This window comes from Diaphorina citri, unplaced genomic scaffold (assembly GCF_000475195.1).
Source record: "Diaphorina citri unplaced genomic scaffold, Diaci psyllid genome assembly version 1.1 scaffold432, whole genome shotgun sequence".
Taxonomy (NCBI): domain Eukaryota; kingdom Metazoa; phylum Arthropoda; class Insecta; order Hemiptera; family Psyllidae; genus Diaphorina; species Diaphorina citri.
The window spans coordinates 126,449-148,364 of NW_007377867.1; the positions used below are offsets into that span (position 1 = coordinate 126,449).

General features: G+C 38.4%; 1 protein-coding gene across 1 annotated transcript in view; it reads right to left on the minus strand.

The window, feature by feature from the left end:
- Window positions 1-19,522: 19,522 nt before the first annotated feature.
- Window positions 19,523-21,916, minus strand: part of LOC108252346 (insulin gene enhancer protein isl-2a-like) — a 52,479-nt gene continuing 50,085 nt past the window's right edge. Inside the window, exon 4 of the mRNA XM_017443901.1 lies at window positions 19,523-19,695. Within this exon, the coding sequence (XP_017299390.1) occupies window positions 19,523-19,695 (173 nt within the window). The remainder of the gene's footprint in view (window positions 19,696-21,916) is intronic.

The window sequence follows — 21,916 nt, forward strand, 5'->3', positions numbered from 1 at the left end:
TTTAATTTTCTTCATTTAATATTTTCCTACTCAACATTTTTTACATTCTTCTATTATTATTAAATCCTTAAAATAAAAAATCTAGGACTTTTTTTTCAATCGTATCTTCAAAACTTTGACCATAGTCGCCAAATGGGTAGGTAATAAGTAGGTAGAGCAAGTATCTACCTATCAAAATAGGAACAACCTTTGCAGTAAAAGCCCCCCCTAATCCACCACGAATACAAGCCATTACAAGAGGTACGTACCCGTGATAGCGTACTAGGAATCCGGCTCTTGATCCGGACGAAAAGGAAGGAGTCTCAAAATTGGGAAAATTTGAGGACGAAAATCCCAAGTTTTTTTTTTGTGAGGATTGATAGAGGGACTTTAACTCATTTTTTTAGGTCCTTCGTCCCGGAGAGCGAAGAGAGAAGAAAGACAGGATAGGAACAACCTTTGCAGTAAAAGCCCCCCCTAATCCACCACGAATACAAGCCATTACAAGAGGTACGTACCCGTGATAGCGTACAAGTATTTCCTGTTATAAAGCTAAGAATCCATAAGCCCACCTAAGATGTCGAAATAATCCGCCCAAATTTTCGTGACTGATTCTCAGTCCCGATTAGGGCCTCGAAACCCGCGCTTACTGATAAGAAGTTTGATAAGATTCCAGCACAGTCAGTGGTCACTGGAGTAATTTTAATTGGACTAATTAATTTCGACCGAAAAAAGTTCACTACTTTTTTATGTGTTGAAATACCTGGTTTCTTTTTTAATGGTCGCGTTCTAGGTTGTGAATTCCAACTGATAACTGACCCAGAGTAATCTACGAAGGACTTTATTATAAATAGTCAAGTACCACTGTTTAGAATTTACAATGTCCCACTATTTGCGTGATAAACTAAGAGAATAAACATTGAAATTTCACAATAATAGTTAAGTGTGATATTATTTCGCTAGGCCAAGTTCCATAGGCATTAGACTTTAACTAATAGGACTAACTAATTTAAAGGTTAACTACTTGGTACCTGATTTAAAATTTGTCAGACCAGTAGGAATCAAAAGTACCGTTTCCACTAATTAATATTCTAATTAACAGAGGGAGCCAGTAGGTAAGGGACCCCATGAGGATTTTGGTATCTGGATACTTAGAAGCTAGGTTGATATTATCTCAAAGTTCAAGTGCTGGTTTTGAATTCAAACTATTTAACTTTAATAATCCGCCTTGTTTTTTTTTTTTTTTCATACCAGTGGTGTAAATGAGAAAAAAGTTACATAAATTAATTATGATTTTAAGTTGTTGAAATGTTTTAACGAATCGAGTTTTCCTTGGGTAACGTAGGTAGCCTAACAACTTCACTCACACTTTCCCTTTACGCTAGCGTAAATGGACCAAGGTCTTTAGCAATTTTCCTAATATGTAGTCAATTTTCACAGATTAAGATAAGATCAGTTTAGGTAGATACCTACTACCTACGTTTCATTTTATTGAGCACAATCCAAATCCGTTGAAAACAAGGCAGTTTGAGGCCATAATGGGTTCTTAAAAAAACTGATTAGAGTTTATTATTAAACTCTTTGTAGGTAGCCTTGATAGTCTTAGGCTTGGATAGGACAAACCTTGGCTGAAAATTCGCCATGGTTTAAGGTGACTCTAATATGGACGAATGAGGAACGCAGATAATATTGATGCTTTTCACATTGGGTGAGCCCTTATGTCAGTAGAAGGTGGAAAGAAATGACATAAAATGGGTACCTTTAATGTACCTCGAATATTAAATTATTCAGCTTGCAATTTAGAAATCAACCATACATTTCTCGGAAGACAGAAGCAATCTTTAAAGTATGGCACGAGTAGGCTAGGCCCAATCGAAATTCAGGCTTTCAGAAAAAACATCCTGAAGGAAAGGAAATACACATCAGAACATGTGACAAGAAAAATGACAAATTCAATTTACATAGCTCCTTTAAAACTATACTGAAGGCAGCACCCCTCTCCCTAAAATTAGGGAATCCCCCCCCCCTTTCTCATCTCTTCCTTTAAAATTTACCTACCTACATTATTGGTTCAAAAATACCTACTCCCCCATATTGGCTCAAAACTTTGAATTCTCTCACTCTTTCTCTCTTTCCCTCTTCTCTCACTCTCTCTCCCTTTCCTTCTCTCTCCATCTCTTTTTCGTCTTCTCTCCCTCTCTCGCTCTTTCTTTTCCCCTTCCTACCTCCCTTTCTTTCCCTCCCCTCCTTTTGCTCTCTTCACTTCTTTCCAATTTTATCTCTTTCTCCCCCTTTCTGCGATATATGAGCATACATTTCAGTGCTCCGTTTAATAAATAGATTTCCACCAGGCAAAGTCCCTAGGGAAGAACAAGAAAGAGATCTATTGACAAATATTTTTACTATGAAAAAGACTTGCAAAACTTTTTCAATTTCTGGTTTCTGGCTTTCTTACCGTCATAGTTCTGCTTCCCTTAAAGATACTCTAAAACTCTAAACTATTGAAATTGAGTACACGCAAATTGAAGTATTCACAAGCCTTGAAATAGACAAAAGTACGTGAGACCCGATGGCCAGACAACAACCACACGCGATGTTGCTGAACTTATGTGATCTGTCAGGCAGGGGTGTATTCTACGCTATGGCCGCTGGCTTTCTAGTTCTTTTGTAATGGACCAAAAGTTAATTCTACGCTCTGGCCGCTGGCTTTCTAGTTCTTTTGTAATGGACCAAAAGTTAATACTGAAGTTAATTGTGTTTAAAGGTAAAGTTGGCCAGACAACAACCACACGCGATGTTGCTGAACTTATGTGATCTGTCAGGCAGGGGTGTAGGTATTCTACGCTCTGGCCGCTGGCTTTCTAGTTCTTTTGTAATGGACCAAAAGTTAATACTGAAGTTAATTGTGTTTAAAGGTAAAGTAAAATTTCAAATTCGTTAACCCATTGGGGTTGATATTTTTAGATTGCTAGGGAGAAAGACTTATTAGTCCTATTCAGACAGGACAGACACCCTAATTATTCGAGAACAGAAAAGTTTGGTCAGAAATAATACTTATTAAGTACCTAGGTACATATTTATGTATTGCATGAAAAGAGAAAAAATAAAGATCTGAGCTGAGCTCAGGTGATGTAAAAAGAGGGATCTGTGTATATTTTGCCCACAGCGCAGTTTGGACCCATGAAAAGAGAAAAAATAAAGATCTGAGCTGAGCTCAGGTGATGTAAAAAGAGGGATCTGTGTATATTTTGCCGACAGCGCAGTTTGTGTCTTGAAATTAAAATGATGGACCTTAACTTACAGAGATCAGTATTTCAATTCACCCTGAGAAAACACTTTCCCCCCAAAAGAAAAATCAAATCCTCAGAACACCGGAGAAAAAAATCAAATCTGGACGCTGAATTTTCATTGGAAGAAACTCCAGACCGGGCAAAACGGGTATGAAGTTGATACCTACTCGCATTTTCAATTGCTCGGAGATATATTTCGTATCACTCGTACTACTTGACCCGTGCCATGGCCTTTCAGTTCTACCTGGACTGAGAATTGGACTAATAGGGCTTTGTTGTCCATACCCAAAAAGCCCACTCCCGAAGCTTAGGTGTAGGGGCAAACAGTCCTAAAGGTTGGGTTAAAAGCTTATATGTACTAATAGGCTTTTCTCCTAAACACTCGTTTCAAAACACCAAATTTTGTGCTCAATTGAATATGTGGTTTGGACAATGACTTTTCATTGTTATACCTATAGTTTCCATCTGTAAACAAAATTGAAAAAGAGAGGTGATGTAACGTCATTGTAGAACTAGAATTGAGATTTTAGTGACGGGATTTTTACCCTCAATTTGGCGACGAGCTACCCTCACCCCAGTCTAGGCTCTAAGCCTCGAATATCCCAGATTGAAGCATTAGATTTTGAAAGCGCGAGCATTCGTTTCTCCAAAAAAAATTGGTGGTAGCTACGAAACTATACAGTTAATATCTTCAATCTTACGCTGCGCTGAGTAGAAATGGCGGTTCTGTCACATCCACTAATAATATCACTTCATCAAATTTTCAGTACATAGGTATGTAGGTAGATATCTTTCACTGTAGTTGAGTGATTGTAAAAATGGGCTTTGGACATTCATCTTTTTGCAAACTGACCATTCAAACTGAAAGGGCGGGCTTTATTTTCTATTCTATTTTCCATATTTTTGTAACATAACACTGGGGATTTTTTTTTTCGTCTTTCCACAAAGATTTCCTCACTATGATTTCCTCGCATATTTTTAGATGCATCATTTTCTACGTGCTCCTGTCTTAGCTGGAGAGAAAAAAAATGTTGGAGGCCATTCAAATAGGCAAAATAAAATCCTTCAGAAGAGGAAGAGTGGGGGAGAGCATGACGGGGCAGCAAATCCAGACGTAATTTATTTTTAAACACACCTGAGGAGGGAGAAAACATGGGGGATAAACCAAGAGGGAGAGAAATCGTTCCCTCCCTCCCAGCCTCTGTAAGGAAACAGGGAAAAGGGAGAAATGGGGAGGGAGAAATATGGGAATAATATTTGTATGTGTGATGATTTCTCCCATTGTTGAACAAATATTTTCAAATCGTGCTCTCCTACATCTGGGAAAATGTTGGAGGCCATTCAAATAGGCAAAATAAAATCCTTCAGATGTAGTAGGAGAGGGGGAGAAAGCATGACGGGGCAGCAAATCCAGACGTAATTTATTTTTAAACACACCTGAGGAGGGAGAAAACATGGGGGATAAACCAAGAGGGAGAGAAATCGTTCCCTCCCTCCCAGCCTCTGTAAGGAAACATGGAAAAGGGAGAAATGGGGAGGGAGAAATATGGGAATAATATTTGTATGTGTGATGATTTCTCCCATTGTTGAACAAATATTTTCAAATCGTGCTCTCATACATCTGGTAAATCCCCATAAGTTTACAGAAGGAAAGAGGGAGGAGAAGCTAGAAGGACATGAGAAGGGAAGTGGAGGAGGGAGAGAAGGAGGAGGAGGAGGAAATGAAAATGGGAGAGAAAACGCGAAAAGAAAGAGAAAAGTTTTGTGAAAATTAGCAGGACGTGTTCGTGTTACTGGTAAATCCCGATAAGTTTACAGAAGGAAGAGGGAGGAGAAGCTAGAAGGACATGAGAAGGGAAGTGGAGGAGGAGGAGGAGGATGAGGAAATGAAAATGGGAGAGAAAACGCGAAAAGAAAGAGAAAAGTTTTGTGAAAATTAGCAGGACGTGTTCGTGTTACGTAACGAAACATCGATCTATTCCCTGCTTAGGTTTTGCTTATCAATCTATTCTCTGCTTAGGTTTTGCTTATCAATCTATTTCTGTGCTAAGTTTTTGCTTATATTCGAGTTCGTCCCACACGAAGTTCCATTTGGTCTTAAAAAGTAAAACGAATAGTGTAAAATGAAAAACAGGTAGAAAGGGAGATAAAATGTGAATGTTATGTATGAATGAAGATGGAAGGAGGAGGAGGAGTTGGTAAATCCCCATAAGTTTACAGAAGGAAGAGGGAGGAGAAACTAGAAGGACATGAGAAGGGAAGTGGAGGAGGAGGAGGAAATGAAAATGGGAGAGAAAACGCGAAAAGAAAGAGAAAAGTTTTGTGAAAATTAGCAGGACGTGTTCGTGTTACGTAACGAAACAAGAAGCGAAAGACGGAATTTTAGCGACCGGCAAACGAGTAACGAGGCGAAATAATGCCCGGCAATATCGTTAAAATAGGGATGGCAATTTGGTTATAATATGGATGGCAATATTGTTGAAACTTGGTCGGCAATATCTTGAAACAAGGATGGCAATATCGTTGCAAATAACCGGTAAAATGAGATTGAAAAATGTCTGGCAATATGGTTGAAACATGGTTCTGTTAGATGTGGGCAGTAGTGCAATAGTCCTAAACAAAAATGGAAGCGGCACACAAGGGATCAAGAAGAGACGGTCTTAACATAATAAATGTGGGCAGAATGGGCACTAGGTGCATATATGGGTTAAAGTCTTTAGACGATGGATTTTGCTATCTTGGGCAATATGGGTTAACTTTTGAAGACCAGAAGGTCTTATTAGCAGGGCTTAGTATGTTACATATATTTAGGATTGGCAAAATTGTGCCTTTATTTATGAAATACATAGCAAAGGGCAGATCTAAAATGGTATCTTGCCGGTATTGTAAAGGTCTAAACTAAAACAACATTAGAGAACACAGTCTAATAGCAGGAATCTAGAAAAATGTCAAATTGATGATTCGGAGAATATATTCCTGAAAAGACTCGAGTTCACTGTTAAATACTCTATACTACCTTTTTATCAGGCTGTTAAGTTTACACAGTGGCGTAATAAAATTAGGAGGAACATAAGTCACTTTTCCCAGGAACTTTAGTCATTTTTTCGACGAATCTTGACTGCTCCAAGTCTCTCTAGGTAATCATCCGCTAATGGGTGCGAAATAAAAACAACACTCTCACCCATCCCTTCCTTATTTGCCTCATCTGTTACGCCACAATAGTTCCATCACACACCTATTATACCCCATCACATCACATACCTACCTATACAAATGCAGCAGCAAATGAGATGAAAAATGCATTTCCGTATCAAGAGAGGGGAAAAGAATTGGGCTGAAGTAAGTCGCAAGGGAGGGGGAACACACATAAAGCGCAAGAGGGGAAGAGAAGGGAGAGATGAGAGAGGGAGGAAAGGAGAGATTAAGGGAACGGGAGTGTGCTAAGTGATTACTTAAAAGGTTTCCTAATTCTGAAATGCTTTCCATCAATATTAGAGAGGAGGAGAGGGAGGGAGAGTAAATATTTTCTGTTTAGGAGATTGTGTGAAATTGGTTTTTCTTCTTCCATCATATTCTTCTCTCTCCTCTTCCTTCCCCTTTCTCTTCATTTTCCGAATGGTTAATTTCAATTTTGTTAAAAGGTTATTTTTCTAAGTGAAAAGAAGACGAAGCAAGAGAGAGAGAGAGAGAGAGAGAGAGAGAAAGGAGGGGGAGGGAGTTAATTTCGAATGTTTGGAAAAAAGAAAAGTATTTAGTTGTTTTTTTGTGTGTAGGGGAAAGTTGACCTACAGACCTATACGATAGAAAACAGTCCAAAGAATCCTTCGGTATGTAATTTCCTAATACGGTTTCCTTCCCCCAATTCGTATGCAGAAATAATGTACCAATCTGGGTACATTCGTAAGTGGAAGAAAACTACTTATCAATCAGCTAAAAAGACTTTGAAGAATTTGCAAGTCCACTACGTCACGCGTTAGTCTTGTTTGTAACGCACGCACGTCCAAAATATTCCTTGCATGTCCACAAGTATATTACTTTAAGAATTCGACGCTGCGCGCGGTCGGGCAGGGTCCCATTTTAAACACGGGGTCCGAAATTGCACCACGTTCCCCTATCACCCGTCCATTTCATTATTTATTTTTCGTCTTTCCCCAAAATCCTCACACACGCCTCCACCCCCACCACACACATACATAGGTACCTACGCCAAACTGCGTGTGTTTTCCCGTGATAACCTTGTATGTCCGGCTAAATTATCAGCTTGTAACCTTGAAGGGGCTGTTTACCAAATAGTAAATGGAGGAGGAGGAGGAAGAGGAGGAGGAGGCTGAGTGACATCTACTGATAGACTCGTGTTTGGAAAATATGCTGTCAGTAATGAGGTTTCAGTCACCTAAAAACACAACATATCCTATGCTCTCGGTAGGTAATATTACTTCCGTCACCTAATGGACAGGGGTTGCTTGCCCGATTTGTCTATTTGGGCTAATATACGAGGCATTTTGTGTCACATTGATAGAAAATTCAATGAGGCATTGTCACTTTTGAAGCGTTCCTGATTTGGAAGAATATACCTACATAATGAATGTGTAGTGTAGATTACTACAAGGTGACGTAACATTCTGAAATAGGACGTAACTACCTACAGGAATTATAAGGCTTCGTATTGTGAACTATGAGCTAATAAGGGGGCTGTATTACACCTACTATCTATGACATCTATGTATTTTGTATTACACTTACTATCTATGTATGTAGCTACTATAAAGAGTATGAAGTAATAGGATAGGTTATGTTAATGGGGTAATAGAATCTATTGGTATTTTCATTGACTTTGAACGTCTTCCTTCTTCTAAGGGAGTCATAAAGGTAAAGTTACAAAAGAAAGACATTAATATGAATATCCACCTCAGTATCTCAGTAATGAAACAAACAATCCAAAACTCGTTGGATGGTTATTGTTAAGAGTTAATTTTGAGTTAAATTAAGCTCTTGTATATTTTAGCCTCTACATTTCGTTTATTCTTACAACAGGCTTGGCAAATATTAACACACTGGAAAACTTTGTACAAAACCATTCATCGAGAGAGATGAAAAAGTCAGAAAAAAAAACCTTTATTCTTTTCTTTTGTAAATTTCGGTGTCAGTCGCTGCGGAAGCAAAACGAGCTGTGTTTATTTCGCAGCATAAAAATGAGTCAGAATGTAAGAAAATAGAAAACATATCTTTTGGGTGACAGAGTCAAACTTTCATTGTTTAATGATGCCCGATTTAACAGTCCAGAAGGTTCTTTCTAATGACCTAGGGACTGTTGAAGAATTACAATTCTATTTCTACCTTGTTTATTCTATCTACCCTTACTCAGTTTTGTTCCAATTGTTTTAGCTAGTTTTGCCGATCCAAGGACGATTCACACAATTTTACATACAGTATTTACAGCTCACTCGGTTTTGGGTATTAAAATGGGTGACAGAGTCAGACTTTCATTGTTTAATGTTGCCAGATTTAACAGTCCAGAAGGTTCTTTCTAATGACCTAGGGACTGTTGAAGAATTACAATTCTGTTTCTACCTTGTTTATTCTAAGCTACCCTTACTCAGTTTTGTTCCGATTGTTTTAGCTAGTTTTGCCGATCCAAGGACGATTCACACAATTTTACATACAGTATTTACAGCTCACTCGGTTTTGGGTATTAAAAATCTCAACCTCCAGGCACTTTTCTTATTTGAATAATAACAATAAAGGCATGAAGAATTTTTCTTTTGTCCTTAATCTAATTATGATTTTATAATATTAAAACAAAGATTAGAGGTACCTGATACTGTTTTGTTCTTGGTTAAATATTCCTTGCTTTTTGGATGAAAGTTCTGGGGGATTTTAAGTTGTTGAAATGTTTTAATGAACCGAGTTTTCCTTGGGTAACGTAGGTAGCCTAACAACTTCACTCACACTTTCCTTTTACTCTAGCGTAAATGGACCAAGGTCTTTAGCAATTTTCCTAATATGTAGTCAATTTTCACAGATAGGATAAGATCAGTTTAGGTAGATACCTACTACCTACGTTTCATTTTATTGAGCACAATCCAAATCCGTTGAAAACAAGGCGGTTTGAGGGTTTGAGGCCATAATGGGTTCTTAAAAAAACTGATTAGAGTTTATTATTAAACTCTTTGTAGGTAGCCTTGATAGTCATAGGCTAGGATAGGACAAACCTTGGCTGAAAATTCGCCATGGTTTATGGTGACTCTAATATGGACGAATGAGGAACGCAGTTAATATTGCTTTTCACATTGGGTGAGCCCTTATGTCTAGGCTTGCCAAATATCCAAAATGTCGATTCGGGACGCGAATCCGCGAACATAATTGCCAAATCCGCGAACATAATCGCAAATCCGCGAACATAATTGCCAAATCCGCGAACATAATCGCAAAATCCGCGAACAAAATCGCCAAATCCGCGACCATAATCGCGAAATCCGCGAATATAATAGCGAAATCCGCGAACATAATCGCGAAATCCGCGAACATAATCGCGAAATCCGCGAACATAATCGCGAAATCCGCGAACATAATAAACAAAGATTAGAGGTACCTGATACTGTTTTGTTCTTGTTTAAATATTCCTTGCTTTTTGGATGAAAGTTCTGGGGGGATTTTAAGTTGTTGAAATGTTTTAATGAACCGAGTTTTCCTTGGGTAACGTAGGTAGCCTAACAACTTCACTCACACTTTCCCAGAGAGAGAGAGAAAGGAGGGGGAGGGAGTTAATTTCGAATGTTTGGAAAAAAGAAAAGTATTTAGTTGTTTTTTTGTGTGTAGGGGAAAGTTGACCTACAGACCTATACGATAGAAAACAGTCCAAAGAATCCTTCGGTATGTAATTTCCTAATACGGTTTCCTTCCCCCAATTCGTATGCAGAAATAATGTACCAATCTGGGTACATTCGTAAGTGGAAGAAAACTACTTATCAATCAGCTAAAAAGACTTTGAAGAATTTGCAAGTCCACTACGTCACGCGTTAGTCTTGTTTGTAACGCACGCACGTCCAAAATATTCCTTGCATGTCCACAAGTATATTACTTTAAGAATTCGACGCTGCGCGCGGTCGGGCAGGGTCCCATTTTAAACACGGGGTCCGAAATTGCACCACGTTCCCCTATCACCCGTCCATTTCATTATTTATTTTTCGTCTTTCCCCAAAATCCTCACACACGCCTCCACCCCCACCACACACATACATAGGTACCTACGCCAAACTGCGTGTGTTTTCCCGTGATAACCTTGTATGTCCGGCTAAATTATCAGCTTGTAACCTTGAAGGGGCTGTTTACCAAATAGTAAATGGAGGAGGAGGAGGAAGAGGAGGAGGAGGCTGAGTGACATCTACTGATAGACTCGTGTTTGGAAAATATGCTGTCAGTAATGAGGTTTCAGTCACCTAAAAACACAACATATCCTATGCTCTCGGTAGGTAATATTACTTCCGTCACCTAATGGACAGGGGTTGCTTGCCCGATTTGTCTATTTGGGCTAATATACGAGGCATTTTGTGTCACATTGATAGAAAATTCAATGAGGCATTGTCACTTTTGAAGCGTTCCTGATTTGGAAGAATATACCTACATAATGAATGTGTAGTGTAGATTACTACAAGGTGACGTAACATTCTGAAATAGGACGTAACTACCTACAGGAATTATAAGGCTTCGTATTGTGAACTATGAGCTAATAAGGGGGCTGTATTACACCTACTATCTATGACATCTATGTATTTTGTATTACACTTACTATCTATGTATGTAGCTACTATAAAGAGTATGAAGTAATAGGATAGGTTATGTTAATGGGGTAATAGAATCTATTGGTATTTTCATTGACTTTGAACGTCTTCCTTCTTCTAAGGGAGTCATATTGATGGCAGTCCAGAAGAAGGAAAAGACTTACCCATTTACCTGAAAAACATTTCACTTTCTTCAACATTCTACCTAAAATGCATCAAAAAATACCACAGTGCCCAATGCCCACATATGAGTATTTACCTACACATCATAGCTAACAGCAATATGTAGAATAATATGTGAATTTATATGACTAATATAAGATTGTAGACTAATAAGTGAATTTATATGACTAATAAGGTTCTGATTGATAACCAGTCTTGTCATTAATCCATCTAGGCGCCTCACTTGTACACCTGTTATATACCTATATAGTTTTAATTAATTGATTTCAGATTCCATAACCACATATACTCGTATGGCAAAGAGATTCCTCCATACCACGAAGAACTAATAAGTGGCGAAGTGGGTATGTGGGTAAAGATCAATTGGGATTTGGAAACCATCCAATGATTTATTAGGAAAACATATAGAAAATCCATTTGAAATGAAGAGGAAGACCAACCAATAAGTGGCGAAGTGGGTAAAGATCAATTGGGATTTGGAAACCATCCAATGATTTATTAGGAAAACATATAGAAAATCCATTTGAAATGAAGAGGAAGACTTCTGATAGAAGAGCGTGGAGAACTACAAACCAATCTCAAGATTGATAGTTATGATGATGAGAAAATCCAAAACTAGGTTCACGAGGTTGGCATGAAAAATACTAAAATATACTTTTCACCAGTTCACTTCTAGACTTGTCTTGACCAATGACAATAGCCCTCAACTGATAGTACCAGAAGTACCACTAGTATCGAAGAAGTACACCATAGTACCTGTTGTTAGAGGAATTATCTCCCAACACTGCACTAGAACTACGAGGAGATGGCAAGAAATGATAGCACTGTTATGGCTATAGAGTCTATAGACCAACATAGTCTGAATTCCAACAATGGACAAACACCTACATACATCACCAAATATGTACCTCCATATTGAGATTATTGAGGCATCCCGAAATTCCCGTACATTGAGAGATTTGGAAGCCTAATCGCTAGCGCGAAGTCACAAATTCAAACAAATCCGCCCCGGGCTAAAATGTAACCCGCGACCTAGCGCTTACAAGCAGGCATCCTACTCTCCAAGCTGAATAGGTTCACGAGGTTGGCATGAAAAAATACTAAAATCCTTTTCACCAGTTTCCTTCTAGACTTGTCTTGACCAATGACAATAGCCCTCAACTGATAGTACCAGAAGTACCACTAGTATCGAAGAAGTACACCATAGTACCATATTGTGGTAAACTCTTTTCAAAAGTGTACATGAGTATTACACTTCCTTTTCTCACTTTCTCCCCTAGGTGTTCTACGATGAGGAATAAAAGGCTTGATGAGCAACATTTTCCGATCATCCTACACTCAAAATACAAAATACCTCTAGATAAGATAGTTCTTTTTGTGTCTTTCCCCTATTGGTTAGAAAAATGCTGGAACCTCACCAAACTCAGCAATTTATTTAATTCCTATACCTCAAGTAGATATTGCTACTGCTCTAACATGACTGCTATAACCTAACTTTACAACCAATCTGTGGATAACTGGGCGAAGAAATTGAATTAGCTACTAGTGACTAGTGACAGATATGGCGTGGGCAGAACTTGCTACTTCCATCGCCTGAGGGCGATAGTGGCACCTATGACTAGAAATGTGTGTGAGAAAGGAAATCACTCATTTAGCCACCCAGACGTTGTAGATCCAGAGGTTGTAGCCTCTTCCTTATTTATTTAGGAAGTTTGTTGATAGAGGGAACTTACGTAACAACGAAGGTTTTATCGTCCCGAAATCGAAATTGAAGGAAGCATAGAAGAAACCCAGCCATTCCAAGAACACAAATTGAGCTTTTGTATAATTGAGCGAGGTTAAGAGGGGAATTTAGGGTCTCTGAACCAAAGGAATCCAAAAGCTATTTTTTACTTCACCATTGATTGGAAATACAAAATTTGACCAAAGCATTGTTGAACAATCTGGACTTGAAAAGGAATTAAATACTCCCAAGTCAACAGACAATTTTCATTCCCTAAAAGTTGAAAATATATTTGTACCATTCATAGAAGAAGAATTTGTGAAAGAAGATACAGGAGGTACTCCTTCCTTTCAGTGGAGGAAACATTGGAAAATACATTGTGAACATTGTGGTAATACCTGAAAACTCTTTTCAAAAGTGTACATGAGGATTACACCTCCTTTTCACTTTCTCCCCTAGGTGTTCCACGATGAGGAATAAAAGGCTTGATGAGCAACATTTTCCGATCATCCTACACTCAAAATACAAAATACCTCTAAATTAGATATAGTTCTTTTTGTGTCTTTCCCCTATTGGTTAGAAAAATGCTGGAACCTCACCAAACTCAGCAATTCATTTAATTCCTATACCTCAAGTAGATATTGCTACCGCTCTAACATGACTGCTATAACCTAACTTTACAACCAATCTGTGGATAACTGGGCGAAGAAATTGAATTAGCTACTAGTGACAGATATGGCGTGGGCAGAACTTGCTACTTCCAGCGCCTGAGGGCGATAGTGGCACCTATGACTAGAAATGTGTGTGAGAAAGGAAATCACCCATTTAGCCACCCAGACGTTGTAGATCCAGAGGTTGTAGCCCGTTAATTGGTTAAGAGGGGAATTTAGGGTCTCTGAACCAAAGGAATGCAAAAGCTATTTTTTACTTCACCATTGATTGGAAATACAAAATTTGACCAAAGCAATGTTGAACAATCTGGACTTGAAAAGGAATTAAATACTCCCAAGTCAACAGACAATTTTCATTCCCTAAAAGTTGAAAATATATTTGTAAGCCAAATCATTTCACACAAAGTGAGCTCAACTTTCAGACAACCTTTAAGTAAGGGCTTGAGACAAGAACACTTGTAACTTTTTTTTATATTAATAAGAATTACATTTCTTTTTCCGGTTCCTTCTCCTTCCTGGGTGGAAAATCTAAATATCTTGTGCAAACACTTGGCGAGCTCTAAATCGAAGAATAAATACTTAAAGCATAAACTTATTCCTTGTGCTTTCTCAAATTTAGAAAGTGGCAAGGAGGGCTTTCCAGTTATTTTTTCTCTCTCTCTTTTATTAAAGTTGGTTCAATATCAACATTAACCAACTTGTGAATCCCCAGAAATTTATACCTAAGTATAAATTTCGACATTGACAGTGTCATAGTTTACATGGTTCTTCAAAGAATTCAAACTTTGAACTTCAATATTGGAGGATGTGCCAAATTCCCTGGTCATAAAGTTCTGTTAGATGTGGGCAGCAGTGCAATAGTCCTAAACAAAAATGGACGCGGCACACAAGAGATCAAGAAGAGACCGCCTTAACATAATATCTAGATGTGCGCAGAATGGGCATAATTATAAGGGTTAAAAAAAAGTCTTTAGACGATGTATTTTGTTATTTTTGGCAATCTGGGGTAACTTTTTTAGGCCAGAACTGCCAGGTTTTATGAGCAGGGCTTAGCAGGTATTTTAACGGTGTTGAAAAGTATTTTAACGGTGCTGAAAAACATTAGGGAAACAGTCTAATAGCAGGAATGAGAAACAACATCAAAAAGATTTGGTGAAGATATTCCTGAAAACACTCGACAGTTAAATACTACAGCCCCTTTTTATCGGGCTGTTAAGTTTACACAGTGGCACAGTAAAACTAGCAAGAACATTAGTCAATTTTCTGATGAATCTTGACTGCTCCAAGTCTCTCTAGAATGCTAGGTAATCATCCGCTAATGGGAGTGAAATAAAAACAACACTCTCACCCATCCCTTCCTTATTTGCCTCATCTGTTACGCCACAATAGTCCCATCACATAGCTATACAAATGCAGCAGCAAATGAGATGAAAAATGCATTTCCGTATCAAGAGAGGAGAAAAGAATTGGGCTGAAGTAAGTCGCAAGGGAGGGGAACACACATAAAGCGCAAGAGGGGAAGAGAAGGGAGAGATGAGAGAGAGAGAGGAAAGGAGAGATTAAGGGAACGGGAGTGTGCTAAGTGATTACTTAAAAGGTTTCCTAATTCTGAAATGCTTTCCATCAATATTAGAAATTCTATACCCCAGGAACCTTTTACTGGATTAAAACTAATTAAAAATGTACTTCTCTCTCTCTCTCTCTTTCTCCCATCCTCTTGGCTTCTCTTCTATCTCTCTCTCCCATCTCTCTTGTCTTTCTACTTTCTACATCCACTTCTATACAGTAAGAATCATCCCAAGTGTAGGTAGTAGGTAGACTTCCACTGAATGAGATTTTAATCCTCTTGGCTTCTCTTCTAACTCTCTCTCCCATCCTCTTGGCTTCTCTTCTATCTCTCTCTCTCCCATCTCTCTTGTCTTTCTACTTTCTACATCCACTTCTATACAGTAAGAATCATCCCAAGTGTAGGTAGTAGGTAGACTTCCACTGAATGAGATTTTAAATTCCCAGCCTGCTATCCGAGCTTTCTGATTGGTCTAGAGAGAATGCTTTGTTGCCGAGAGTGTTTCATTTCTAATGGAACGCCAGAGTTTTGCAACTTCTAAAAATAACGAAGCTCTTCTCGGTCTGTATAATGTAGGTGACTCCCGCACACTATCAAATCTATCAATACCTATTATCGACAAATAATATTTTTACTTTGAAAAAGACTTGGAAAACTTTTTCAATTTCTGGTTTATGGCTTTCTTACCGTCGTAGTTCTGCTTCCCTTAAAGATACCTAAAATCTAAACTATTGAAATTGAGTACACGCAAATTGAAGTATTCACAAGCCTTGAAATAGACAAAAGTACGTGAGACCCGATGGCCAGACAACAACCACACGCGATGTTGCTGAACTTATGTGATCTGTCAGGCAGGGGTGTATTCTACGCTCTGGCCGCTGGCTTTCTAGTTCTTTTGTAATGGACCAAAAGTTAATACTGAAGTTAATTGTGTTTAAAGGTAAAGTTACAAAAGAAAGACATTAATATGAATATCCACCTCAGTATCTCAGTAATGAAACAAACAATCCAAAACTCGTTGGATGGTTATTGTTAAGAGTTAATTTTGAGTTAAATTAAGCTCTTGTATATTTTAGCCTCTACATTTCGTTTATTCTTACAACAGGCTTGGCAAATATTAACACACTGGAAAACTTTGTACAAAACCATTCATCGAGAGAGATGAAAAAGTCAGAAAAAAAAACCTTTATTCTTTTCTTTTGTAAATTTCGGTGTCAGTCGCTGCGGAAGCGAAACGAGCTATGTTTATTTCGCAGCACAAAAATGAGTCAGAATGTAAGAAAACATATCTTTCGGGTGACAGAGTCAGACTTTCATTGTTTAATGATGCCCGATTTAACAGTCCAGAAGGTTCTTTCTAATGACCTAGGGACTGTTGAAGAATTACAATTCTATTTATTATTTATGTACATTCAACTTCGAAAAATACCCTGCAATAACTTGATCTAACAAATGGGTAACTCCATATCCATATTGCTCGTACTTATTTTAAATTATGTACCAAGATTTACAGTCCATTGGTAGTATTGGTACCAAGTTTTAGGGCCCTAATATATTGTGTAAGATTCAAGTCTAGTGCTCTTTCTCTGCGATGATAATATTCAACCTCGTGGATTCGGCACTGAATTTTAATTTTCAAGAAACACATTAAGGTTCATTATTTTTAATTTTTCTGGAATAATGGGTAACTCCCATATCCATATTACTCGTACATATTTTAAAGTAGCAAGTTTTCAAAGCCCAATGGTAATTTGGTACCAAGTTTTAGAGCCCTATATTGTGTAAGATTCATGTCTAGTACTCTTTTTCTGCGATGATATAATATTCAACCTCGTGGATTCGGCACTGAATTTTAATTTTCAAGAAACACATTAAGGTTCATTATTTTTAATTTTTCTGGAATAATTTCGTTGAATACATTGCATGTTGAATAATCTTCCAAGCTCTAAGCTGCCATAGGGTGGAGGAAAAGTTAAGAAGCTGGGTGGTTTAGTACAAGGCGTACTACCTTCCAAGCTAACTAGGCTGGCGGACATAACGCCTTACCTGCCTTGGTGGTGTAGTGGTCAAGGCGCTCGCCTGGTAAACAGGAGGGCGTGGGTTCAATCCCAGCCGAGGCATGGAATTTTATTGCTTTCAAGAAGCTTGTACCTTCTTTCCTATCAAAAGAAATAACAATACCTTCTCTTCCAAGACTTCTAATAAAAGATTCCAGTTTGTCAACTCTTCTTCCAATTTCCCAGCTATGAAAGAAAACACAAATATTCCTTCTTCCTCACAAATTGACCCTCTTGTAATTCCCCTTTCCTCTGGAGTTAACACTAGAAGCCAACCCCAATCCTTTGAAATCGACCATGATTATGCAAACCCCACACCTAAACCTACTGAACCTCAAAAAAGAAGAATGTCTCCCGTTAAAATGAATAATTTCAAGAGGAGAATCCAGTCTAGACCCAATCCTACCCTTGACTATAACTCGAGCTTAATGAAAGAGCAGCTTTATAATACCAATCAATTCCCTGGAGCTAATGGTGTTTGTTTGAAACCTTTAAATTCTACTGAGTCCTCACCTATCTTTACGCCTTCAACCTCTTTCCAACAAGGATATTCTAAGCAAGATAAGCAAGCTGCTCCCTCCTACTCCTTTTCTCCTCCATCATCTGAAGTTAAAATGTCTTCTCAAAATAAACAAATTAGTTTTTCTTTTGGTTCTCTTCCTTCTACCTTTACAAGTACTCTTCCTGCTCCTAAGAAAACATGTATTAATAAACTTAAAAAAGCTAATTATCTTCCTCAAATTAACTTATCTCAAAGTCAAGGTCAGGAAAATAGTAATGAAATTGTTTCAAATAATAATATAGAAAATATTTGTGAAAAGCCTAGTGACATGGAAATATCAAATGATTTATATCCTGTTTTTAATAATAAGACTGAAGCCCCACTATCTGGTCTCTCTGAGGCTGATAGTGACATGTAGGTTTTTTTTTTTTTTTTTTTTTTTTTTTTTTTTTTTTTTTTTTTTTTTTTTTTAAAAATCCCCCTTTTTTTTTTTTTTTTTTTTTTTTTTTTTTTTTTTCATACCAGTGGTGTAAATGAGAAAAAAAGATACATAATTAATTATTTACTGCCCGGTGCGGATTTTATCCTGAAGGGATAGAGTTCGTTCTTGGAACGCCTGGCTGTCGACTTTGCAAATCAAACGCTTGGCCTAACCTACACATGTCTACATGTTCCAGTTAAAGGCTTTGCTAGCTAAATGTTTAATCTTGAGCTAAAAAATAGTCAAGGTTGGTGAAATGATAACTTTGAGGCTACTATGCTCTCCTCTAAAATCTGAGCTTCACCACTGGGCACTAACCATCACCATGTTTTTTTTTCCACTTTGGTGTTCAAACTAAAGTGATATATGGACGAGTTGGTATTGAAATTTGGTCCGTTATGGGTCAACATGGGTTTGGCTTAATGAATCATGTGGAGAGACACAGGGAGTAACCAAATTGGGAGATCTGATGAATTCTAATTCTAATTCCTTTCAACATGAGAACCTCCATTCAATCGCCGACGTGTTGGGGCCTCTTTTCAAAAGAAGCGAAGATTGGAGGACACATAGTACTGTACCAAATTGGGAGATATAATAAATTCTAATTGGTATCCAATCCCACTGGTAGTTTCTATCCTACAGAACCACAGAAGTAAATAAATGTCTAAAGAAAGAACCACAAAAGTTGAATAGGTAGAATACGTTTACTACACCTTCTTTAAAGGTAAGGTCAGCCTGCCTTGGTAAGGGCCATCAATTGCTGGTCTAATAATCCAGGATCTTTGAAAATTCGACATCAGCAGTTGATCTGAACTCTGGTCGACTGCCATTTTCTGAACTCCATGAATTTCCCCGAGAGAGATTATGTCTCGCAACGATTAGTTTGAAAACCCTGAGTCTGCATCAAAAGTTTTCCAAAGATCTTTCATTTTCCCCATTCATGATGAGACCTCTTTTCAGAAATATTACTTGAGAGTGGACGGCAAGCGGCAAGTAAGTTCGTGGGATAAGACTGAAATGTCTCTCCAACTGAAATAGGACTGATGTGTCCTGGGAATCCTGATATAGGGCTAAGCGCTTTAACACGAGAGACTCCATTATTCAATCACCGATATGTTGAGGACTCTTTTCAGAAGCATTACTTGAGAGTGGGAGACCAGTAAAGCTTGTGGGATAAGACTAAAATGTTTCCTTAACAGGTCTGAAAATCCTGACATAGGACTTAGGGCTAAAAAGTCCTTTCAACATGAGAACCTCCATTCAATCGCCGACGTGTTGGGGCCTCTTTTCAAAAGAAGCGAAGATTGGAGGACACATAGTACTGCGGGGTCAGTAGAGTCTGTGAGAGTGCGGGCGGTGGGCTGTGGGGCAGATGATGGGCTAGTGGTGGGTGTGAGCAGTGGATCAGACCACAGGGGGGAGATACATCACTGTGAGGGGGAGCGGCAGAAGTCAGGAGGTCTGAAACAGAAGAGAATGGGTTCTGTTAGATGTGGGCAGCAGTGCAATAGTCCTAAACAAAAATGGACGCGGCACACAAGGGATCAAGAAGAGACCGCCTTAACATAATACCTGGGATGTGGGCAGAATGGGCATAATTATATGGGTTAAAAAAAAAGTCTTTAGACGATGTATTTTGTTATTTTTGGCAATGTGGGATAACTTTTTTAGGCCAGAACTGCCAGGTTTTATGAGCAGGGCTTTGCAGGTATTTTAACGGTGCTGAAAAACATTAGGGAAACAGTCTAATAGCAGGAATTAGAAACAACATCAAAAAGATTTGGTGAAGATATTCCTGAAAAGACTTGATAGTTAAATACTACAGCCCCTTTTTATCAGGCTGTTAAGTTTACACAGTGGCGCAGTAAAACTAGCAAGAGCATTAGTCAATTTTCTGATGAATCTTGACTGCTCCAAGTCTCTCTAGAACGCTAGGTAATCATCCGCTAATGGGAGTGAAATAAAAACAACACTCTCACCCATCCCTTCCTTATTTGCCTCATCTGTTACGCCACAATAGTTCCATCACACACCTATTATACCCCATCACATCACATACCTACCTATACAAATGCAGCAGCAAATGAGATGAAAAATGCATTTCCGTATCAAGAGAGGAGAAAAGAATTGGGCTGAAGTAAGTCGCAAGGGAGGGGGAACACACATAAAGCGCAAGAGGGGAAGAGAAGGGAGAGATGAGAGAGGGAGGAAAGGAGAGATTAAGGGAACGGGAGTGTGCTAAGTGATTACTTAAAAGGTTTCCTAATTCTGAAATGCTTTCCATCAATATTAGAAATTCTATACCCCAGGAACCTTTTACTGGATTAAAACTAATTAAAAATGTACTTCTCTCTCTCTCTCTCTTTCTCCCATCCTCTTGGCTTCTCTTCTATCTCTCTCTCCCATCTCTCTTGTCTTTCTACTTTCTACATCCACTTCTATACAGTAAGAATCATCCCAAGTGTAGGTAGTAGGTAGACTTCCACTGAATGAGATTTTAAATTCCCAGCCTGCTATCCGAGCTTTCTGATTGGTCTAGAGAGAATGCTTTGTTGCCGAGAGTGTTTCATTTCTAATGGAACGCCAGAGTTTTGCAACTTCTAAAAATAACGAAGCTCTTCTCGGTCTGTATAATGTAGGTGACTCCCGCACACTATCGTCAGTAGAAGGTGGAAAGAAATGACATAAAATGGGTACCTTTAATGTACTTCGAATATTAAATTATTCAGCTTGCAATTTAGAAATCAACCATACATTTCTCGGAAGACAGAAGCAATCTTAAAGTGTAACACGAGTAGGCTAGGCCCAATCGAAATTCAGGATTTCACTAAAATCATCCTGGAGGAAAGGCAATACACATCAGAACATGTGACAAGAAAAATGACAAATTCAATTTACATAGCTCCTTTAAAACTAATACTGAAGGCAGCACCCCTCTCCCTAAAATTAGGGAATCCCCCACCCCCCCTTTCTCATCTCTTCCTTTAAAATTTACCTACCTACATTATTGGTTCAAAAATACCTACCTACTCCCTCATATTGGCTTAAAACTTTGAATTTTCTCACTCTTTCTCTCTTTCCCTCTTCTCTCTCTCCCTTTCCTTCTCTCTCCATCTCTTTTTCGTCTCCTCTCCCTCTCTCGCTCTTTCTCTTCCCCTTCCTCTCTCTCTCTCCCCTTCTTTCTCTCCCTCTTCCCCTTCCTACCTCTCTTTCTTTCCCTCCCCTCCTTTTGCTCTCTTCAATTCTTTCCAACTTTATCTCTTTCTCTCCCTTTCTGATATATGTATGAGCATACATTTCAGTGCTCCGTTTAATAAATAGATTTCCACCAGGCAAAGTCCCTAGGGAAGAACAAGAAAGAGATTGAGGAAGAGGAGAGGAAGAAGAGCAGAAGAGGAGAGAAAGAGAAGATGAAAGAAGGGAGAAAAGAAACGGAGAGAAGGAGCGGGAGGGAAGGACGAAGAGGGGGATAAGGAGGAGAAAAAGAGAAATAACAAGCTGGGTCCGTCCCTCCGGGAATTTTTTAGCCCGTAGTTTATTCGATCGTGGTTAAAATACACCTTTGTACCTACCTAATTTGTTTAATATTCAGTTTATTACCATTCTTGATTTGATTTTTTGATTTTACTTTCATGTAATGATTCAAAATCAAGACTAGAGCCCGTTCTCCCTTTATTCCCAA